The 24,459-nt window shown below is 50.3% G+C and overlaps 1 protein-coding gene across 1 annotated transcript; it reads left to right on the forward strand.

Annotated features, from left to right (window-relative positions):
- Positions 1-1,106: 1,106 nt before the first annotated feature.
- LOC122922489 (talin-1-like) lies at positions 1,107-22,731 on the forward strand (the record flags this gene model as incomplete). The annotated part of the gene is made up of 13 exons (XM_044273093.1): positions 1,107-1,270; positions 5,987-6,084; positions 7,448-7,577; positions 7,839-7,991; positions 9,309-9,451; positions 9,543-9,670; positions 9,803-9,863; positions 13,555-13,659; positions 14,070-14,225; positions 14,301-14,402; positions 16,097-16,173; positions 22,333-22,513; positions 22,618-22,731. Coding segments are annotated over exons 1-13 (1,578 nt in total), but the record flags the coding sequence as incomplete, so codon positions are not given.
- Positions 22,732-24,459: the final 1,728 nt, after the last annotated feature.

The following is a 24,459-nucleotide window of genomic DNA, read 5'->3' on the forward strand; positions in this document are numbered from 1 at the left end:
GTGGATAGAAGTAGGTGGATGGTAGGACAGGCGGTGAACAGTCATTACACCAGCAGAACTGTACACGGTGGATAGAAGTAGGTGGATGGTAGGACAGGCGGTGAACAGTCATTACACCAGCAGAACTGTACACAGGGGATAGAAGTAGGTGGAGGGTAGGACAGGCGGGTGAACAGTCATTACACCAGCAGAACTGTACACGGTGGATAGAAGTAGGTGGATGGTAGGACAGGCGGTGAACAGTCATTACACCAGCAGAACTGTACACAGGGGATAGAAGTAGGTGGAGGGTAGGACAGGCGGGTGAACAGTCATTACACCAGCAGAACTGTACACGGTGGATAGAAGTAGGTGGATGGTAGGACAGGCGGTGAACAGTCATTACACCAGCAGAACTGTACACAGGGGATAGAAGTAGGTGGAGGGTAGGACAGGCGGGTGAACAGTCATTACACCAGCAGAACTGTACACGGTGGATAGAAGTAGGTGGATGGTAGGACAGGCGGGTGAACAGTCATTACACCCTCAGAACTGTACACAGAGGATAGAAGTAGGTGGATGGTAGGACAGGCGGTGAACAGTCATTACACCAGCAGAACTGTACACGGTGGATAGAAGTAGGTGGATGGTAGGACAGGCGGGTGAACAGTCATTACACCCTCAGAACTGTACACAGAGGATAGAAGTAGGTGGATGGTAGGACAGGCGGTGAACAGTCATTACACCAGCAGAACTGTACACAGGGGATAGAAGTAGGTGGACATGGTACATCAGTAGGTCCTATACTCCTAACACATACATGTATTCTCTATGTAGGTCATATACTCATGTATCACATACATGTAACCTCAGTGTAGGTCGTACAATCATACATGTAACCTCTATGTTGTTCATACAGTATGCTCATACATGTAACCTCTGTGTAGGTCGTACAATCATACATGTAACCTCTGTGTAGGTCGTACAATCATACATGTAACCTCTGTGTAGGTCGTACAATCATACATGTAACCTCTGTGTTGTTCATACAGTATGCTCATACATGTAACCTCTGTGTAGTTTGTATGCTCACTCATGCAATCCGCTCTTCTTTCTCTTCAGGTCTTTCCCATAGAGTAGTCCCCCACCCCCGCTGTCATCATGGTGGCGCTGTCATTGAAGATCAGTATTGGCAATGTGGTGAAGACGATGCAATTTGAACCGTCCACAATGATTTATGACGCCTGTCGTATCATCCGGGAGCGTGTCCCAGAGGCACAGATCGGCCAGCGTAAGTTTTGGGGGTGTCTCGTGGGGATCTGGGCTCAGTTGTGTATGGACGCTGGGAATCTGTGTAGGAAAGGGTTAAGTGCCTGTCCTCCATTGTCAGCAGGTCACATGCCAGGCGGGCTATATTTACTGTCCAGATCTGCCGCGCTCTCGCTCAGTGGGTGGCCGCTGACACTTGTCCTGCTCTTCTGTTTTTATAGTTGGGACACCTCATGTCCTGTGCCCTCATTCTCCCCAACTGATGTCATCCGATCGCCAGGGCTTTCTGCGGATAGCGTCCCATCCCCAGGACTTTCTGCGGATATCGTCCCATCCCCAGGGCTTTCTGCAGATATCGCCCCATCCCCAGGGCTTTCTGCGGATATCGCCCCATCCCCAGGACTTTCTTCTGATATCGTCCCATCCCCAGGACTTTCTTCTGATATCGTCCCATCCCCAGGACTTTCTTCTGATATCGTCCCATCCCCAGGACTTTCTGCAGATATCGTCCCATCCCCAGGGCTTTCTGCGGATATCGCCCCATCCCCAGGGCTTTCTGCGGATATCGCCCCATCCCCAGGGCTTTCTGCGGATATCGCCCCATCCCCAGGGCTTTCTGCGGATATCGCCCCATCCCCAGGGCTTTCTGCGGATATCGCCCCATCCCCAGGACTTTCTTCTGATATCGTCCCATCCCCAGGACTTTCTGCGGATATCGTCCCATCCCCAGGACTTTCTGCGGATAGCGTCCCATCCCCAGGGCTTTCTGCAGATATCGCCCCATCCCCAGGGCTTTCTGCGGATATCGCCCCATCCCCAGGGCTTTCTGCGGATATCGCCCCATCCCCAGGACTTTCTGCAGATATCGTCCCATCCCCAGGACTTTCTGCAGATATCGTCCCATCCCCAGGACTTTCTGCGGATATCGTCCCATCCCCAGGACTTTCTGCGGATATCGTCCCATCCCCAGGGCTTTCTGCAGATATCGTCCCATCCCCAGGACTTTCTGCGGATATCGTCCCATCCCCAGGACTTTCTGCAGATATCGCCCCATCCCCAGGGCTTTCTGCGGATATCGCCCCATCCCCAGGGCTTTCTGCGGATATCGCCCCATCCCCAGGGCTTTCTGCAGATATCGTCCCATCCCCAGGGCTTTCTGCAGATATCGTCCCATCCCCAGGGCTTTCTGCAGATATCGTCCCATCCCCAGGGCTTTCTGCGGATAGCGTCCCATCCCCAGGACTTTCTGCGGATATCGTCCCGTCCCCAGGGCTTTCTGCGGATATCGTCCCGTCCCCAGGGCTTTCTGCGGATATCGTCCCATCCCCAGGACTTTCTGCGGATATCGTCCCATCCCCAGGGCTTTCTGCGGATATCGCCCCATCCCCAGGGCTTTCTGCGGATATCGCCCCATCCCCAGGGCTTTCTGCGGATATCGCCCCATCCCCAGGGCTTTCTGCGGATATCGCCCCATCCCCAGGACTTTCTGCGGATATCGCCCCATCCCAGGGGCTTTCTGCGGATATCGTCCCATCCCCAGGAATTTCTGCGGATATCGTCCCATCCCCAGGGCTTTCTGCGGATATCGTCCCATCCCCAGGGCTTTCTGCGGATATCGTCCCATCCCCAGGGCTTTCTGCGGATATCGTCCCATCCCCAGGACTTTCTGCGGATAGCGTCCCATCCCCAGGACTTTCTGCGGATATCGTCCCGTCCCCAGGGCTTTCTGCGGATATCGTCCCATCCCCAGGGCTTTCTGCGGATAGCGTCCCATCCCCAGGACTTTCTGCGGATAGCGTCCCATCCCCAGGGCTTTCTGCGGATATCGTCCCATCCCCAGGACTTTCTGCGGATATCGTCCCATCCCCAGGGCTTTCTGCGGATAGCGTCCCATCCCCAGGGCTTTCTGCGGATAGCGTCCCATCCCCAGGGCTTTCTGCGGATAGCGTCCCCTCCCCAGGGCTTTCTGCGGATAGCGTCCCATCCCCAGGGCTTTCTGCGGATAGCGTCCCATCCCCAGGGCTTTCTGCGGATATCGTCCCATCCCCAGGGCTTTCTGCGGATAGCGTCCCATCCCCAGAGCTTTCTGCGGATAGCGTCCCATCCCCAGGGCTTTCTGCGGATAGCGTCCCATCCCCAGGGCTTTCTGCGGATAGCGTCCCATCCCCAGGGCTTTCTGCAGATATCGTCCCATCCCCAGGGCTTTCTGCGGATAGCGTCCCATCCCCAGGGCTTTCTGCGGATATCGCCCCATCCCCAGGGCTTTCTGCGGATAGCGTCCCGTCCCCAGGGCTTTCACGTGTTCACATTAAGAAATCTACTGGGTTCTGGATACTCCTATTGCTCCCTGACAGGATACAGCGACTTCTGAGATTCACCTGGACCCTGACAAGTGCCACCTGTCATATATGCAGATAGCAAGGGTTTTAAGAGGACATTCCACAACTATAGGGTTGTTATAAGGGTACTGTAATCCCCCTGCATCACAAGCCAAAGTCGAGAACCTCTCCAAGTACATAGTGCCAAAGGAGTAACAGGTATTGAGCAATCCTAAAATGGTCTGGGCATCTCCCATAGTGCAGGGAGGAAAATCTGTGGTTTCCCGGCCCACACCAGTCATGCTCTGGAGTGGACATATACCGGGATATTATCTGTGATGTAGGTTCCTATATGATGCCTCAAGAGATTAACTTCAAATTTTTTAAGGTTTCTAGACCAAAAATGTCAGAGATTTCTATGGGATCACTGGGCTGAGCTAACTATGTAGGGGTGGTGGGACCACTGAGCTGAGCTCACTATATATGGGGCAGTGGGAGCTCTGGACAGCTCACTATATGGGGCGGTGGGAGCTCTGGACAGCTCACTATATGGGGCGGTGGGAGCTCTGGACAGCTCACTATATGGGGCGGTGGGAGCTCTGGACAGCTCACTATATGGGGCGGTGGGAGCTCTGGACAGCTCACTATATGGGGCGGTGGGAGCTCTGGACAGCTCACTATATGGGGCAGTGGGAGCTCTGGGCAGCTCGCTATATGGGGCAGTGGGAGCTCTGGACAGCTCACTATATGGGGCAGTGGGAGCTCTGGACAGCTCGCTATATGGGGCAGTGGGAGCTCTGGACAGCTCACTATATGGGGCAGTGGGAGCTCTGGACAGCTCGCTATATGGGGCAGTGGGAGCTCTGGACAGCTCACTATATGGGGCAGTGGGAGCTCTGGACAGCTCGCTATATGGGGCAGTGGGAGCTCTGGACAGCTCACTATATGGGGCGGTGGGAGCTCTGGACAGCTCACTATATGGGGCGGTGGGAGCTCTGGGCAGCTCACTATATGGGGCAGTGGGAGCTCTGGACAGCTCGCTATATGGGGCAGTGGGAGCTCTGGGCAGCTCACTATATGGGGCAGTGGGAGCTCTGGGCAGCTCGCTATATGGGGCGGTGGGATTATTGGGATCTCTTGTATATTTTGGCTCAGTGTCGGGACCTCTGAGTGGAGTATATTTTGGCTCATTGCTGGGATCTCTGGGGTGAGGATATTTTGTCTCATTGCTGGGATCTCTGGGGTGAGGATATTTTGGCTCAGTGTTGGGATCACTGGGGTGAGGATATTTTGGCTCAGTGTTGGGGTCTTTGGGGGGACTATTTTGGCTCATTGTTGGGATCTCGGGGGGTGAGGATATTTTACATCAGTGTTGGTAAATTTTGAGCGTTTGTACCTAACACCAGCCTCCTATTCATTTCAGTAGGAAGCAGCTCTTTTTTTTTTTTTTTTTTTCACACTTGTAAAAAGGAAGTGTAGAGCATAGCAGCAGAATCAGCGCTGTCCTGGGGCAGAATCAGCGCTGAAGTGTAGAGCATAGCAGCAGAATCAGCGCTGTCCTGGGGCAGAATCAGCGCTGAAGTGTAGAGCATAGCAGCATCGCGCTGTCCTGGGGCAGAATCAGCGCTGAAGTGTAGAGCATAGCAGCATCGCGCTGTCCTGGGGCAGAATCAGCGCTGAAGTGAACGGCAAGCATTAATAACGGCTCCATGTAAGTCCATGCGTTTATTCTGCGTTTTCTGCAAGTTGTTTGGGGCAGATCTGCGTCAGAACCTCAAGCTGGAAATGCAGCTTCGTTTTTAAGCGTGTTCTTCACTGTCTTGTGAACTGGCCCTTAGGGTCCATTCACACGTCCTGTTTTTTTTCATCCTGAAAAACGGTCCGTTTTTTGCGGATCCGTTGTTCCTGAAAATGTTTCCGTATGTCATCCGTTTTTTGCGGATCCGCAAAAAACGGAAACATGTATACATTTCAATAATCAAATAAAGTTGTTTGGATTTCTTTGAAAAAAAATTGAAAAAAAAAAATAAAATAATAATTTGTTATGTGTTTCCAGGAACGGAATCCCCAAAAAACGGATGACATACGGAATGACATCCGAATGTCATCCGTTTTTTGCGGATCCATTGACTTTGTATTGTACCAGGATCCGATTTTTCAGGACAAGAATAGGACATGTTTTATATTTAAACGGACATGCGGAACGGAACAACGGAAACGGACAGCAAACATTGTGCTGTCCGATTTTTTCCAGGACCCATTGAAAATGAATGGGTCCAGATCTGGTCCTGATCTGTTCCTGAAAAAACGGAACAGATCAGGAAAGAAAAAACGGACGTGTGAATGGACCCTTAGAGTGAGCAGGTTGTGCGGGATGCTCCCGTTCTCTCCTGGATCTGATCTGTTCTTTTCATTTTCAGCCAATGACTTCGGTCTCTTTCTGTCCGATGAGGATCCCAAGAAAGGAATCTGGCTGGAGGCCGGGAAGGCGCTGGATTATTACATGTTACGTAATGGGGTGAGTTCACCAGTCAGTACGGGACCTCTGAAGTAGAGAAAATATGCAGGGGTGATGCACTGAGAGGATGTCTGCAGGGTAATCCTCATGCTAATAGTAGGTGTAGAATTAGGATGACACTATGACCGCTGTGTTGTCCTCTCGATGGGCCTAGATACAGGTGTCCACAGAAGAGCACTTATCAGTGTGTTGCTGGAGTCACTGACCTCTGGGCGAGAGAATGACATGAGACTGTCTACTGTCCAAACTAAGAGGACGTTATAGAGCCCGGACAGGAAGAGGGTACATGGTGTGACTTCAAAAATATTATATCTAGAAAAACATCCTCCAAAAACATTCCATAGTCACATATAGGCTGCTCATAGGTGACAATGTGATGGAAGTATCCCTGCTCCTCCATATATCGCCCCCTGTGACCCCTCCTCCCATAATTCTGCTCCCATGATTCTCCAGCGAGAGTATGTCCTGCACTGTGACCTCTGTGACCTTTCCCCTCATAGTCTTGTCTGATAGGTGTGTCCTGTAGTCATGTGACTTCTCACCTCATAGTCTTGTCTGGTAGGTGTGTCCTGTAGTCATGTGACTTCTCACCTCATAGTCTTGTCTGGTAGGTGTGTCCTGTAGTCATGTGACTTCTCACCTCATAGTCTTGTCTGGTAGGTGTGTCCTGTAGTCATGTGACTTCTCCCCTCGTAGTCTTTTCTGGTGGGTGTGTCCTGTAGTCATGTGACTTCTCACCTCATAGTCTTGTCTGGTAGGTGTGTCCTGTAGTCATGTGACTTCTCACCTCATAGTCTTGTCTGGTGGGTGTGTCCTGTAGTCATGTGACTTCTCACCTCAGTCTTGTCTGGTAGGTGTGTCCTGTAGTCATGTGACTTCTCACTTCATAGTCTTGTCTGGTAGGTGTGTCCTGTAGTCATGTGACTTCTCCCCTCATAGTCTTGTCTGGTAGGTGTGTCCTGTAGTCATGTGACTTCTCCCCTCATAGTCTTGTCTGGTAGGTGTGTTCTGTAGTTATGTGTACCTCTCCCCTCATAGTCTTGTCTGGTAGGTGTGTCTTGTAGTCATGTGACTTCTCACCTCATAGTCTTGTCTGGTAGGTGTGTCCTGTAGTCATGTGACTTCTCCCCTCATAGTCTTGTCTGGTGGGTGTGTCCTGTAGTCATGTGACTTCTCACCTCATAGTCTTGTCTGGTAGGTGTGTCCTGTAGTCATGTGTACCTCTCCCCTCATAGTCTTGTCTGGTAGGTGTGTCTTGTAGTCATGTGACCTCTCCCTTCATAGTCTTGTCTGGTAGGTGTTTTCTTCACGCTTTTGATTTCTACCCTAATAGTCGCCTCCATGATTCTCCTCTTGCGCACAGGACACCTTGGAATACAGGAAGAAACAACGTCCTTTGAAGATTCGAATGTTGGATGGTACAGTGAAAACTGTCATGGTGGACGACTCCAAAACCATGAGTGACCTATTGATGACAATCTGTGCCCGAATCGGTAAGGCTGGAATCAGCCATCCTCCATGGCTGTAGTATGGTGCCTCAGGAGTCACATATGGCTCGCGCTTCCTCAGTCACATTGGGTTTGCGGTCCCTCGTAGTTGGCTTCTGGCCCTTGGTAGTTGCATTAGGTTTATAGTCCCTCATGGTCACATTGGATTTGCCGTCCCTCGAGTTCAGATTGGGCTTGCGGTCCCATGGTAGTCATTCAGGTGTAAGGTTGTGGCTGCAGTACTTTCATGTCTGTCTTCTTGTTCAGGTATCACCAATCATGATGAGTATTCCCTTGTGCGAGATGTGCTGGAGGAGAAGAAGGAGGAGGTCACTGGGACACTAAAAAGAGACAAGACACTTCTACGAGACGACAAAAAAATGGAAAAACTTAAGCAGAAACTTCACACAGATGATGAATGTAAGTCACGAGCCTGGTCTTTGCTCCTGCCATTTCCTTCATGTGTTCATAGTTCACCAGTAGTGTCCAATGGACATGGTAGAAGAAGAGCCTGTTGTGACCCTTTGGGGTGAGGAACTTTTCAGAAGAGTCTGCTGTGACCCATAGGTATGAAGAACCTGGCAGAAGCATCTGCTGTGACCCATAGGGTTGAGGATTTTAGCAGTAGGGCCTGATGTGGAATCGGCTAGGAGAACCTGATTAACTAACATATAGGGTTGAGGATCCTGGCAGGAGAGCCTGATGTAATGTATAGGGCTGAGGTACCTGGTATGAGAGCCTGATGAAATGTATAGGGCTGAGGAACCTGGTATGAGAGCCTGATGTAATGTATAGGGCTGAGGAACCTGGTATGAGAGCCTGATGTAATGTATAGGGCTGAGGAACCTGGTATGAGAGCCTGATGTAATTTATAGGGCTGAGGAACCTGGTATGAGAGCCTGATGTAACCTATAGGGCTGAGGAACCTGTCAGAGCTTGAGGTTACATATAGGGCTGAGGAACCTGGCAGGAGAGCCTAATGTAATATATTGGGCTGAGGAACCTGGCAGGAGAGCCTAATGTAATATATTGGGCTGAGGAACCTGTCAGGAGAGCCTAATGTAATATATTGGGCTGAGGAACCTGGCAGGAGAGCCTAATGTAATATATTGGGCTGAGGAACCTGGCAGGAGAGCCTAATGTAATATATTGGGCTGAGGAACCTGGCAGGAGAGTCTCCCATGACATATAGGGGTGAGGAACCTGGCAGAAGAGCTTGATTTAACATATACGGCTGATGAACCTGTCAGGAGAGATGGATGTAATATATAGGGCTGAGGAACCTGGAAGGAGAGCTTGATGTAATATATACTGTAGGACTGAAATACCTAGCAGGAGAGCGTGATGTGCCCCATAGGAGTGAGGAACCTGGCAGGAGAGCCTGATGAGAGCCATAGGAGTGAGGAACCTGGCAGGAAAGCCTGGTGGGACCCATAGGAGCGAGGAACCTGGCAGGAGAGCCTGATAGGACCCATAGGAGGTAGGAACCCGACAGGAGAACCTCATGAGACCCATAGGAGTGAGGAACATGGCAGGAGATCCTAATGAGACCCATAGGAGTGAGAAACCTGGTAGGAGAGCCTGATGGGACCCATAAATCTGAAGATCCTGCTTGTGAGATAAAGAGCTGAGGAGCTCTATGTGATAGTATATGCTATGTTAAAGATGTCTTCCCTGGTCCTGAAGTTCTTTTTTAGGGTGATTTCCCACTTTTTCTCTCTACGTCTTGTCTTACAGTAAACTGGCTAGATCCGGGACGAACCCTGCGGGAACAAGGAGTAGATGAAAATGAAACTCTGCTCTTGAGGCGCAAGTTCTTCTACTCTGACCAGAACGTGGACTCCAGGGACCCGGTCCAGCTGAATCTCCTGTATGTGCAGGTATGTGTAGCTCAGGAAAGTGGCTGTGCTCCTCTGTGTCTGACAATGGTGGCGCCTCTCACCCGCCTCTTCTCACCCTCCCCTCCTCTAGGCCCGGGATGACATCCTGAACGGCTCTCACCCCGTCTCCTTTGATAAGGCCTGTGAATTTGCCGGTTACCAGTGCCAAGTGCAGTTCGGACCACACAATGAAGTGAAGCACAAGCCAGGATTCCTGGAGTAAGTGGGGTGGATGATGAGGGTGGTTGTACTGTATTCATAGCAGGTGGCACCTGCATAGTAGTGAGGGTACAATGATGAAGATGACTTGGTGGGACGAGAGCTGCACTAAATCCTTCTCTATCATCCCAGGTTAAAAGATTTTTTGCCTAAAGAATACATCAAGCAGAAGGGAGAGCGGAGGATTTTTATGGTGGGTCTGTGTGTGACGTGTGTGTGTGACGTGTGTGTGTGACGTGTGTGTGTGACGTGTGTGTGTGACGTGTGTGTGTGTGACGTGTGTGTGTTATGTGTCTGTGTGTGTGTTATGTGTCTGTGTGTGTGTTATGTGTCTGTGTGTGTGTTATGTGTCTGTGTGTGTGTTATGTGTCTGTGTGTGTGTTATGTGTCTGTGTGTGTGTTATGTGTCTGTGTGTGTGTTATGTGTCTGTGTGTGTGTTATGTGTCTGTGTGTGTGTTATGTGTCTGTGTGTGTGTTATGTGTCTGTGTGTGTGTTATGTGTCTGTGTGTGTGTTATGTGTCTGTGTGTGTGTTATGTGTCTGTGTGTGTGCGAGACATGTATGTGTGACATGTGTGTGTATGTGTTGTGTCTGTATGTGTGTGTGTGACATGTATGTGTGAGTGTGACATGTATGTGTGAGATGTGTTATGTGTGTGACATGTGTGTTGTGTGTGTGTGTGTGTTGTGTCTGTGTGTGTGTGTGAGACCTGTGTGTGACGTGTCTGTGTGTGTGTGTGAGACCTGTGTGTGACGTGTGTGTGTGTGTGTGCGAGACCTGTGTGTGTGAGATGTGTTATATGTGTCTGTGTGTGACGTGTGTGTGTGTGTGACGTGTATGTGTTGTCTGTGTGTGACGTGTGTGTGTGTGATGTCTGTGTGTGTGTGACGTGTGTGTCTGTGTGTGACATGTATGTGTGTGTGTTATATATATGTAAAGGGAAGAAAAACAAATGAACCCGCACCTCCACAATAAGTACATTTGAGAGCGCAGGTGCACGCTACCTTGGCTGAAACACAATGGGATTAGTAGAACTACAGGTAACAGCAGACGGCTAGTCAACTGCACGAAGATATAAGCAAATACTGAAAAAATAATAGCAGCTTGGTGGCCATACTTACTGCAAGGGCAGCTAGAAGCTCTTTGCGAATATAATTGATCAAAAATATGTCGGGCCCATCTACCAGACGACAAGGTGGCTTCTCATCAGATGGAGCCTACTCTAACATGCCTCTCCCCGGCTGTCAGCCTGCAATCTGGGCAAAGTAGCACCCAGCTATATCCTACACATGCCTCTCCCCGGCTGTCAGCCTGCAATCTGGGCAAAGTAGCACCCAGCTATATCCTACACATGCCTCTCCCCGGCTGTCAGCCTGCAGTATGGGCAAAGTAGCACCCAGCTATATCCTACACATGCCTCTCCCCGGCTGTCAGCCTGCAGTATGGGCAAAGTAGCACCCAGCTATACCCTACATGCCTCTCCTGGGCTTACAGCCTGCAATCTGGGCAAAGTAGCACCCAGCTATACCCTACATGCCTCTCCTGGGCTTACAGCCTGCAATCTGGGCAAAGTAGCACCCAGCTATACCCCCCCAGTGGCAGAGCTTCTAGCTGCCCTTGCAGTAAGTATGGCCACCAAGCAGTTAGTTTTTATTCAGTATTTGCTTATATCGTTGTGCAGTTGACTAGCCGTCTGCTGTTACCTGTAGTTCTACTAATCCCATGATATAAAAATGCAGGCTAGGTTACATGAAAGGGTGCGGGAAGCAACAAAGTGGCTCAAGCCCCTCAGCAAAAAGCAAACTCGGGGATAACTGGAAAATCCTATAATCAAACACTGGGAGTTAATAAGCTATAAGAATAATGTTTATTGAAGTTCATCATTCAACCTATAATGGGAAATGACAGAGAAATCGGTATAAAAAGAAGTGCGGTACAGGCCTGGGAGAACTGGGAGAACTGGGTGAGATGGAGCCTGAAGACCAAAATCTATTACATACATCCAAGAAATGTGGACGTCTAATCAATAGTCAGAAGATGCCACGTACATAAAGTGCAAACCGCAAGTAAGCAGCAAGAGAATGACGTCATCAACCGCGTAGACATCTAATTAATAAAGTGCATGTGCAAGCCACATATACGTGGCAAGAGAACGTGGTCAAATCCTATTCAGAGGCTCAGCAGTAATAATAGAATGTAGTGTAAACATGAAAGTAGTAACTCCACAGGAAGACCGCACACCCCGACGCGCGTTTCGGTGGAGACCTTACTCTGGGGGTAATTCCATGATATGTGTGTGACGTGTGACGTGTGTGTGTGTGTGTGACGTGTGTGTGTGTGTGTGACGTGTGTGTGTGTGTGTGACGTGTGTGTGTGTGTGTGTGACGTGTGTGTGTGTATGACGTGTGTGTGTGTGACGTGTGTGTGACGTGTGTGTGTGTGTGACGTGTGTGTGTGTGTGTGACGTGTGTGACGTGTGTGACGTGTGTGACGTGTGTGACGTGTGTGACGTGTGTGACGTGTGTGACGTGTGTGACGTGTGTGACGTGTGTGACGTGTGTGACGTGTGTGACGTGTGTGACGTGTGTGACGTGTGTGACGTGTGTGACGTGTGTGACGTGTGTGACGTGTGTGACGTGTGTGACGTGTGTGTGTGTGTGTGTGTGTGTGTGACGTGTGTGTGTGTGACGTGTGTGTGTGTGTGACGTGTGTGTGTGTGTGACGTGTGTGTGTGTGTGACGTGTGTGTGTGTGTGACGTGTGTGTGTGTGTGACGTGTGTGTGTGTGTGACGTGTGTGTGTGTGTGACGTGTGTGTGTGTGTCGTGTGTGTGTGTGACGTGTGTGTGTGTGACGTGTGTTGTGTGTGTGACGTGTGTGGTGTGTGACGTTGTGTTGTGTGACGTGGGTGTGTGTGACGTGTGTGTGTGTGTGGTGCTGTGTGGTGTGTGGGTGGTGTGTGTGTCGTGGTGTGTGGTGTGTGGTGGACGTGTGTGTGTGTGTGTGTGACGTGTGTTGTGTGTGTGCGGTGTGTGTGTGTGCGTGTGTGTGTGCGTGTGTGGTGACGTGTGTGTGTGGTGGTGACGTGTTGTGTGTGTGTGTGACGGTGTGGTGTGTGTGACGTGTGTGTGTGTGGGACGTGTGTGTGTGACGTTGTGTGTGTGTGATGTGTGCGTGTGTGTGTGGGTGGTTGACGTGTGTGTGTGTGAAGTGTGTGTGTGTGTGACGTGTGTGTGTGTGTGTGACGTGTGGTGCGTGTGTGTGTGTGTGTGACGGTGTGTGTGTGTGTGTGTGACGTGTGGTGTGTGGTGAAGTGTGTGTGTGTGTGACGTGTGTGTGTGTGGTGCGTGTGTGTGTGTGACGTTTGTGTGTGTGTGTGACGTGTGTGTGTTTGGTGTGACGTGTGTGTGGTGTGTGTGTGTGACGTGTGTGTGTGTGTGTGTGTGACGTGTGTGTGTGTGTGTGTGTGAGGGTCGTGTGTGTGTGTGTGTGTGTGACGTGTGTGTGTGTGTGTGTGGACGTGTGTGTGTTGTGTGTGTGTGTGTGACGTGTGTGTGTGTGTGTGTGTGACGTGTGTGTGTGTGTGTGTGTGACGTGTGTGTGTGTGTGTGTGACGTGTGTGGTGTGTGTGAGACGTGTGTGTGTGTGTGTGACGTGTGGTGTGTGTGTGTGACGTGTGTGTGTGTGTGTGTGTATCGTGTGTGACGTGTGTGTGTAACGTGTGTGTGTGTGTGTATCGTGTGTGACGTGTGTGTGTGTGTGTGTATCGTGTGTGACGTGTGTGTGTGTGTGTATCGTGTGTGACGTGTGTGTGTGTGACGTGTGTGTGTGTGTATCGTGTGTGACGTGTGTGTGTGACGGTGTTTCACCCTCTTCTCCTTGCAGTCCCACAAGCAGTGCGGTAATATGAGTGAGATAGAGGCGAAGGCTCGCTATGTGAAGCTGGCCCGCTCCCTGAAGACGTACGGCGTCTCGTTCTTCCTGGTGAAGGTGAGCAGGTGATGCCTCGTCACGCCCTGTGACCGACACCCCGGCTGATGGGGTACCCCCCTCCCCCCCGGGCTAATGGGGTAACCCCCTCTGGCTGATGGGGTGACTACCCCCCCTTCCTGGCTGATCACCCCCCCCCCCCCCCCCCTTCCCGGCTGATGGGGTGACCTGCCCCCCCCCCCCCCCCCCTCTACACATGAGCTCATCGGGGGTTAACACCTGAATGGTGTGAGCAGAGCTGACCACCGTCTGTGTGGACGGATTATTGGAGCTGCTGTGTGTCCCCAGGGGCCGCTCCTTCTATATGCCGTCCTCTCCCAGGGTACATCACCCCCCCCCACCCCCCCGTTGCCCGGTTCCTTCCGGTGGCTCATCTTTAATCATCATTGTCTCTTTGTATCTCCTTCTAGGAAAAAATGAAAGGTAAGAATAAGCTGGTTCCTCGGCTTCTGGGCATCACCAAGGAATGTGTGATGAGGGTGGATGAGAAGACCAAGGAGGTGATCCAGGAGTGGAATCTGACCAACATCAAGCGCTGGGCAGCCTCCCCCAAGAGCTTCACTCTGGTCAGTACCCTGCACAGGTCTTCTCATGGCCGCGCTGCTCCCTCCGCTAATCCGCTCCGTCTCTGTCCCTCTTAGGACTTCGGGGACTATCAGGACGGCTACTACTCTGTGCAGACCACAGAAGGCGAGCAGATAGCCCAGCTCATCGCCGGGTACATCGACATCATCCTGAAAAAGGTGACTATTCCCCGGCTGACGGGGTGACTGCGCCCCCTCCCCCCCCGGCTGACGGGGTGACTGCGCCCCCTCCCCCCCGGCTGACGGGGTGACTGCGCCCCCTCCCCCCCCGGCTGACGGGGTGACTGCGCCCCCTCCCCCCCCGGCTGACGGGGTGACTGCGCCCCCTCCCCCCCCGGCTGATGGGTGACTGCTCCCCCTCCCCCCGGGCTGATGGGGTGACTGCGCCCCCTGCCCTCCCCCCCGGGGCTGATGGGGTGACTGCGCCCCCTGCCCTCCCCCCCCGGGGCTGATGGGGTGACTGCGCCCCCTCCCCTCCCCCCCCGGGGCTGATGGGGTGACTGCGCCCCCTCCCCTCCCCCCCGGGGCTGATGGGGTGACTGCGCCCCCTCCCCTCCCCCCCGGGGCTGATGGGGTGACTGCGCCCCCTCCCCTCCCCCCCCGGAGCTGATGGGGTGACTGCGCCCCCTCCCCTCCCCCCCGGAGCTGATGGGGTGACTGCGCCCCCTCCCCTCCCCCCCGGAGCTGATGGGGTGACTGCGCCCCCTCCCCCCCCGGCTCATGGGGTGACTGCGCCCCCTCCCCCCCCCCGGCTCATGGGGTGACTGCGCCCCCTCCCCCCCCCCGGCTCATGGGTGACTGCGCCCCCTCCCCCCCCCCGGCTCATGGGTGACTGCGCCCCCTCCCCCCCCCCGGCTCATGGGGTGACTGCGCCCCCTCCCCCCCCCCCAGGCTCATGGGTGACTGCGCCCCCTCCCCCCCCCCGGCTCATGGGGTGACTGCGCCCCCTCCCCCCCCCCCGGCTCATGGGGTGACTGCGCCCCCTCCCCCCCCCCCGGCTCATGGGGTGACTGCGCCCCCTCCCCCCCCCCGGCTCATGGGGTGACTGCGCCCCCCTCCCCCCCCCCCGGCTCATGGGGTGACTGCGCCCCCTCCCCCCCCCCGGCTCATGGGGTGACTGCGCCCCCTCCCCCCCCCCGGCTCATGGGGTGACTGCGCCCCCTCCCCCCCCCCCCGGCTCATGGGGTGACTGCGCCCCCTCCCCCCCCCCCGGCTCATGGGTGACTGCGCCCCCTCCCCCCCCCGGCTCATGGGGTGACTGCGCCCCCTCCCCCCCCCCGGCTCATGGGGTGACTGCGCCCCCTCCCCCCCCCCGGCTCATGGGGTGACTGCGCCCCCTCCCCCCCCCCGGCTCATGGGGTGACTGCGCCCCCTCCCCCAGGCCCCACGGGTGGGATGATTGCCCCCCTCCCCCCAGGCTGAGGTCAGGAGGATCCGCGGCACGCCCCTGCTCCCCTCTGAGGGTACAGCTAGACCTCACACCGGTATCGCAGTGTAGCAGAGCTGCCATAGCAATCAGTCTGGTCACACCGCGACTTGCACGCTTGCTGCGACATACCAATCTCAAGAGATCCAGCAGCGTTGAATTTTTGGTGATTCACGTGTTGCAGTCATAGCAAATGTCCGTGTGGCACGGAGCCCCCGTCATTGCTGCGACAGCCCTGCTACGGTAGATGTCGCACACCCTTCTCCCACAGCTCCTCTTGGTCCCAGTGCTTTACCTTTTGGGTGGACTGTTGACCAGTGAGTGGCAGCAGCGATCCCCCCCGCCTTCCCCGCAGTCACTGCCGCCCTACGCCCTCACATCACCCCACACATCCAAGAATGAATGGCTTCGGTTTTCCTCTGTTTAGAAAAAGAGCAAAGATCACTTTGGTTTGGAGGGGGACGAAGAGTCGACTATGCTGGAGGATTCCGTGTCACCTAAGAAGTAAGAGACCATCAGACTTGTGTAATTCATGGCCTCCTGCCAAGTCAGTACCCACCATGCTGAGGCAGCGAGAGAGGAGGAGGACGACAGAGAGAGTAATCCACCCGCTCCACCGCACTAATCACACGATGCAGACACGAGACCACCTCACACCATTACTCCTGCCCCCAGCATCTCGGAGTGGAGCACAGGTGTTATATACTGTAGCAGGGGTCAGCACTCCGTTGTGAAACTATAACTCCCAGCATGCTCCTTTCACTTCTGTGGGAGTCCAAAAACTTGCATGATGGGAAATGTAGTTTCACAACACCTGGAGTGCTGACACCTGTACTACAGTATTATCCTAGAGTACTGTCCTTATCTACAAGTATATACAGTCAGGTCCATAGATATTGGGACATGGACACAATGTAACATTTGTGGCTCTATACACCACCACAATGGATGTGACATGAAGCGGACAAGATGTGCTGTACCCGCAGACTGTCGGCTGTACCCGCAGACTGTCGGCTGTACCCGCAGACTGTCGGCTGTACCCGCAAGTCTGCGGGTACAGCACATCTTGTTCTGAAGCATTGGGCTGAATATGAGCAGATAATATTGCCTGGAACACTTCAGAATCCATCCTGCTGCTTCTGTCAGCAGTCACATCATCCATAAATACAGGAGAAGCAGTTCCATTGGCCGCCATACATGCCCACGCCATGACACTACCACCACCAGGCTTCACTGATGAGGTGGTATGCTTAGGACCATGAGCAGCTCCTTTCCTTCTCCATACTCTTCTCTTCCCATCACTCTGGTACAAGTTGGTCTTGGTCTCATCTGTCCATAGGATGTTGTCCCAGAACTGTGAAGGCTTTTTTAGATGTCGTTTGGCAAACTCTAATCTGGCCTTCCTGTTTGAGGCTCACCAATGGTTTCCATCTTGTGGTGAAGCCTCTGTATTCACTCTGGTGAAATCTTCTCCTGATTGCTGACTCTGACACACATACACCTACCTCCTGGAGAGTGTTCTTGATCCGGCCAACTGTTGTGAAGGGCGTTTTCTTCACCAGGGAAAGAATTCTTCGCTCATCCACCACAGTTGTTTTCCGTGGTCTTCCGGGTCTTTTGGTGTTGCTGAGCTCACCGGTGCGTTCCTTCTTTATAAGAATGTTCCAAGCAGTTTTGGCCGCGCCTGATGTTTTTGCTATCTCTCTGATGGGTTTGTGGTGTTCTTCAGCCTAATGATGACTTCACTGATAGTGGCCGCTCTTTGGATCTCATCTTGAGAGTTGACTGCAACAGATTCCAAATGCAAATAGAAAATAGCAGACTGGGAATGACCTCTGGACCTTGTATCTGCTCATTGTAATTGGGATAATGAGGGAATAACACACACCGGCCACGGACCAGCCGAGAAGACAATTGTCCCATTACTTTTGGTTCCTTAACAAGTGGGAGGCACAGATGCAACTGCTGTAATTCCTGCACCGTTCACCTGATGTGGATGTAAATACCTCAGAGTACAGCCGACAGTCTGCGGGTACAGCCGACAGTCTGCGGGTAAAGCTGACAGTCTGCGGGTACAGCACCTCTTGTCCGTCTCATCTCACATCCATTGTGGTGGTGTATAGAGCCAAAAATGTTACATTGTGTCCATGTCCCAATATTTATGGACCTGACTGTAACTACTATAATACTGCCTCCTATGTACAAGAATATAACTACTATAATACTGCTCCTATGTACAGGGATATAACTACTATAATACTGCTCCTAGGTAAAAGAATATAACTACTATAATACTGCTCCTATGTACAAGATATAACTGCTATAATACTGCTCCTATGTACAGGAATATAACTACTATATACTGCTCCTATGTACAAGGAATATAACTACTATATACTGCCTCCTATGTACAAGAATATAACTACTATAATACTGCTCCTATGTACAAGAATATAACTACTATAATACTGCTCCTATGTACAAGAATATAACTACTATAATACTGCTCCTATGTACAAGGAATATAACTACTATAATACTGCTCCTATGTACAAGAATATACTACTATAATACTGCTCCTATGTACAAGAATATAACTACTATAATACTGCTCCTATGTACAGGAATATAACTACTATAATACTGCTCCTATGTACAAGAATATAACTACTATAATACTGCTCCTATGTACAAGAATATAACTACTATAATACTGCTCCTATGTACAAGAATTAACTACTATAATACTGCTCCTATGTACAAGATATAACTACTATAATACTGCTCCTATGTACAAGAAGTATAACTACTATAATACTGCTCCTATGTACAAGAATATAACTACTATAATACTGCTCCTATGTACAAGAATATAACTACTATAATACTGCTCCTATGTACAAGAATATAACTACTATAATACTGCCCTATGTACAAGAATATACTACTATAATACTGCTCCTATGTACAAGAATATAACTACTATAATACTGCCCCTATGTACAAGAATATAACTACTATAATACTGCTCCTATGTACAAGAGTATAACTACATAATACTGCTCCTATGTACAGAAGTATAACTACTATAATACTGCTCCTATGTACAAGAATATAACTACTATAATACTGCTCCTATGTACAAGAGTATAACTACTATAATACTGCTCCTATGTACAAGAATATAACTACTATAATACTGCTCCTATGTACAAGAATATAACTACTATAATACTGCTCCTATGTACAAGAATATAACTACTATAATACTGCTCCTATGTACAAGAATATAACTACTATAATACTGCTCCTATGTACAAGAATATAACTACTATAATACTGCTCCTATGTACAAGAATATAACTACTATAATACTGCTCCTATGTACAGGAATATAACTACTATAATACTGCTACCTATGTACAAGAATATAACTACTATAATACTGCCTCCTATGTACAAGAATATAACTACTATAATACTGCCTCCTATGTACAAGAATATAACTACTATAATACTGCTCCTATGTACAAGAATATAACTACTATAATACTGCTCCTATGTACAAGAATATAACTACTATAATACTGCTCCTATGTACAAGAATATAACTACTATAATACTGCTCCTATGTACAAGAATATAACTACTATAATACTGCCCCTATGTACAAGAATATAACTACTATAATACTGCTCCTATGTACAAGAATATAACTACTATAATACTGCTCCTATGTACAAGAGTATAACTACTATAATACTGCTCCTATGTACAAGAGTATAACTACTATAATATTGCTCCTATGTCCAAGAATATAACTGCTATAATACTGCTCCTATGTACAAGAATATAACTACTATAATACTGCCTCCTATGTACAAGAATATAACTACTATAATACTGCTCCTATGTACAAGAATATAACTACTATAATACTGCTCCTATGTACAAGAATATAACTACTATAATACTGCTCCTATGTACAAGAATATAACTACTATAATACTGCTCCTATGTACAAGAATATACAGTGGAGGAAATAATTATTTGACCCCTCACTGATTTTGTAAGTTTGTCCAATGACAAAGAAATGAAAAGTCTCAGAACAGTATCATTTCAATGGTAGGTTTATTGTAACAGTGGCAGATAGCACATCAAAAGGAAAATCGAAAAAATAACTTTAAATAAAAGATAGCAACTGATTTGCATTTCATTGAGTGAAATAAGTATTTGAACCCTCTAACAAAAAAAGACTTAATACTTGGTGGAAAAACCCTTGTTTGCAAGCACAGAGGTCAATCGTTTCTTGTAATTGATGACCAAGTTTGCGCACATTTTAGGAGGAATGTTGGTCCACTCCTCTTTGCAGATCATCTCTAAATCCCTAAGGTTTCGAGGCTGTCTCTGTGCAACTCTGAGCTTGAGCTCCCTCCATAGGTTTTCGATTGGATTAAGGTCCGGAGACTGACTAGGCCACTCCATGACCTTAATGTGCTTCTTCTTGAGCCACTCCTTTGTTGCCTTTGCTGTATGTTTTGGGTCATTGTCGTGCTGGAACACCCATCCACGACCCATTTTCAGTTTCCTGGCAGAGGGAAGGAGGTTGTCGCTCAGGATTTCACGATACATGGCTCCGTCCATTTTCCCGTTTATGCGAATAAGTTGTCCTGTGCCCTAGGCAGAAAAAAACCCCCAAAGCAAAATGTTTCCACCCCCATGCTTGACGGTGGGGACGGTGTTTTGGGGGTCATAGGCAGCATTTTTCTTCCTCCAAACACAGCGAGTTGAGTTAATGCCAAAGAGCTCTATTTTGGTCTCATCAGACCACAGCACCTTCTCCCAGTCACTCTCTGAATCATTCAGGTGTTCATTGGCAAACTTCAGACGGGCCTGCACATGTGCCTTCCTGAGCAGGGGGACCTTGCGAGCCCTGCAGGATTTTAATCCATTGCGGTGTAATGTGTTTCCAATGGTTTTCTTGGTGACTGTGGTCCCTGCTAATTTGAGGTCATTAACTAACTCCTCCCGTGTAGTTCGAGGATGCTTTTTCACCTTTCTCAGAACCATTGACACCCCACGAGGTGAGATCTTGCGTGGAGCCCCAGAGCGAGGTCGGTTGATGGTCATTTTGTGCTCCTTCCATTTTCGAACAATCGCACCAACAGTTGTCACCTTCTCTCCCAGCTTCTTGCTAATGGTTTTGTAGCCCATTCCAGCCTTGTGCAGGTCTACAATTTTGTCTCTGACATCCTTGGACAGCTCTTTGGTCTTTCCCATGTTGGAGAGTTTGGAGTCTGCTTGATTGATTGATTCTGTGGACAGGTGTCTTTTATACAGGTGACTAGTTAAGACAGGTGTCCTTAATGAGGGTGACTAATTGAGTAGAAGTGTCTAACCACTCTGTGGGAGCCAGAACTCTTAATGGTTGGTAGGGGTTCAAATACTTATTTCACTCAATGAAATGCAAATCAGTTGCTATCTTTTATTTAAAGTTATTTTTTCGATTTTCCTTTTGATGTGCTATCTGCCACTGTTACAATAACCCTACCATTGAAATGATACTGTTCTGAGACTTTTCATTTCTTTGTCATTGGACAAACTTACAAAATCAGTGAGGGGTCAAATAATTATTTCCTCCACTGTAACTACTATAATACTGCCTCCTATGTAAAGGAATATAACTACTATAATACTGCTCCTATGTACAAGAATATAACTACTATAATACTGCTCCTATGTACAAGAATATAACTACTATAATACTGCCTCCTATGTACAAGAATATAACTACTATAATACTGCTCCTATGTACAAGAATATAACTACTATAATACTGCTCCTATGTACAAGAATATAACTACTATAATACTGCTCCTATGTACAAGAATATAACTACTATAATACTGCTCCTATGTACAAGAATATAACTACTATAATACTGCTCCTATGTACAGGAATATAACTACTATAATACTGCTCTATGTACAAGAATATAACTACTATAATACTGCCTCCTATGTACAAGAATATAACTACTATAATACTGCCTCCTATGTACAAGAATATAACTACTATAATACTGCCTCCTATGTACAAGAATATAACTACTATAATACTGCTCCTATGTACAAGAATATAACTACTATAATACTGCTCCTATGTACAAGAATATAACTACTATAATACTGCTCCTATGTACAAGAATATACTACTATAATACTGCTCCTATGTACAAGAGTATAACTACTATAATACTGCTCCTATGTACAAGAATATAACTACTATAATACTGCTCCTATGTACAAGAATATAACTACTATAATACTGCTCCTATGTACAAGGATATAACTACTATAATACTGCCTCCTATGTACAAGAATATAACTACTATAATACTGCTCCTATGTACAAGAATATAACTGCTATAATACTGCTCCTATGTACAAGAGTATAAATACTATAATGCTGCCCCCTAAGTGCATGTAGCGGTCAGCTGTCTTTTCAGCGCCTGGTTGGTGTCGGGGCTGTCTGTATGTGACGTGGCTGTAGGTGGTCCTCTGGAGTGAGACCTCCTTGGATGGAGCGGTTTTCAGGAGATCTGTGCCCGATCCTCATCTGCTCCGTTGATCCCGGGAACACCTTTCGCCATCTTTCTTCCAGATCCACCGTTCTTCAGCAGCAGTTTAACCAAGTTGGTAAAGTGGAGCACGGCTCGGTGGCGCTGCCAGCCATCATGCGCTCTGGGGCAGGTGGGCCTGAAAACTTCCAGGTGGGCTCCATGCCTCAGGCGCAGCAGCAGGTGACCAGCGGACAGATGCACTGGGGACACATGCCACCACTGGTAAGGATTGGGGTGACTTCTGACAGTGGCGCCCCCCGGTATGGGTCTCGGGGTCGTCTGTTTCTGTACACCTTTGTGACTGTCGCTCCTCTGACTCTTCACAGACCTCTGCCCAGCAAGCTCTGACTGGCACCATCAACTCCAGCATGCAGGCGGTGAACGCTGCCCAGGCCACCCTGGATGACTTTGATACTCTGCCACCTCTGGGTCAGGATGCTGTGAGTATGAAGGAGATCCGGGTTCTGCTCCCCGATTGTAGTCGGCTGGTAGTCCAGTAATCCGATAATCCGGCTGTTGTCCCCAGTGATGAGGTGGTGAGGGGGACAGCTCGCACACGGCGCCCGGTTACCGATTGTTTGTCAAATCTTTCTGTAGGGGTAAAAAGTGTGACCATAATTAACCCCTTTAACTGCCCATTAGCTTCATAGTCACCCAGCAATTATCCATAGGAAGTGAGTGGTTCTCCTTGTGTGACTTACTGCATCTGCCTCCAGCTGTAGTGCAGAGCTCAGTATGAGGGCCGAGGGCTGGGGTCTCCGCTCCTCCAGCTGTAGTGCAGAGCTCAGTATGAGGGCCGAGGGCTGGGGTCTCCGCTCCTCCAGCTGTAGTGCAGAGCTCAGTATGAGGGCTGAGGGCTGGGGTCTCCGCTCCTCCAGCTGTAGTGCAGAGCTCAGTATGAGGAAGCTTCATCGAGGGCTGGGGTCCCCGCTCCTCCAGCTGTAGTGCAGAGCTCAGTATGAGGACCGAGGGCTGGGGTCTCCGCTCCTCCAGCTGTAGTGCAGAGCTCAGTATGAGGAAGCTTCATCGAGGGCTGGGGTCTCCGCTCCTCCAGCTGTAGTGCAGAGCTCAGTATGAGGGCTCTAAATGGAGGGCTGGGGTCTCCGCTCCTCCAGCTGTAGTGCAGAGCTCAGTATGAGGGCCGAGGGCTGGGGTCTCCGCTCCTCCAGCTGTAGTGCAGAGCTCAGTATGAGGGCCGAGGGCTGGGGTCTCCGCTCCTCCAGCTGTAGTGCAGAGCTCAGTATGAGGGCCGAGGGCTGGGGTCTCCGCTCCTCCAGCTGTAGTGCAGAGCTCAGTATGAGGGCGCTTCATCGAGGGCTGGGGTCTCCGCTCCTCCAGCTGTAGTGCAGAGCTCAGTATGAGGACCGAGGGCTGGGGGGTCTCCGCTCCTCCAGCTGTAGTGCAGAGCTCAGTATGGATGGCCGATGGCTGGGGGCCTCCACTCCTCCAGCGGTAGTGCAGAGCTCAGTATGAGGGCCGAGGGCTGGGGTTCTTGCTCCTCCAGCTTGTATGCAAGAGCTCAGTATGAGGAGCCCTTTCATCCGAGGGGGCTGGGGGTTCTCCGCTCTCTTCCCCCCCCACCAGGCCTGTAGTGCAGAGCTCAGTATGAGGACCGAGGCTGGGTTCCTCTGCTCCTCCAGCTGAGTGCAGAGCTCAGATCGAGGGCTCAATGGAGGGCTGGGGTCTCCGCTCCTCCAGCTGTATGAATAGCTCAGTATGAGGGCCGGGGCTGGGTCTCAGCTCCTCCAGCTGTAGTGAGAGCTCAGTATGAGGCTCTAATTGGGGCGGGCTGGGGTCTCCGCTCCTCCACTGTAGTGAAAGCTCAGATGATGGCGCTTCATCGGGGCTGGGTCCCACTCCCCATCGTAGTGCAGAGCTCAGTAGTGAGGGCCGAGGGCTGGGGTCTCTGCTCCTCCACTGTAGTGCATAGCTCAGTATGAGGCTCTTCATCGAGGTTGGGTTCTCCGCTCCTCCAGCTGTAAAGTAGCAGAGCTCGTGAGTAGAGGGCTCTTCATCGAGGTTGTGTGTCTCCGCTCTACAATGGAATAGTTGCATAGCTCATTAATATGGCGCTTCTTAGGGTTGGGGTCCTCTGCTCCTCAGTATGAGGGCAGAGGGCTGGGGTCTCCGCTCCTCCAGCTGTAGTGCAGAGCTCATGAGGGCTCTCA

The sequence above is a fragment of the Bufo gargarizans genome, unplaced genomic scaffold, assembly GCF_014858855.1.
Source record: "Bufo gargarizans isolate SCDJY-AF-19 unplaced genomic scaffold, ASM1485885v1 fragScaff_scaffold_389_pilon, whole genome shotgun sequence".
Taxonomy (NCBI): domain Eukaryota; kingdom Metazoa; phylum Chordata; class Amphibia; order Anura; family Bufonidae; genus Bufo; species Bufo gargarizans.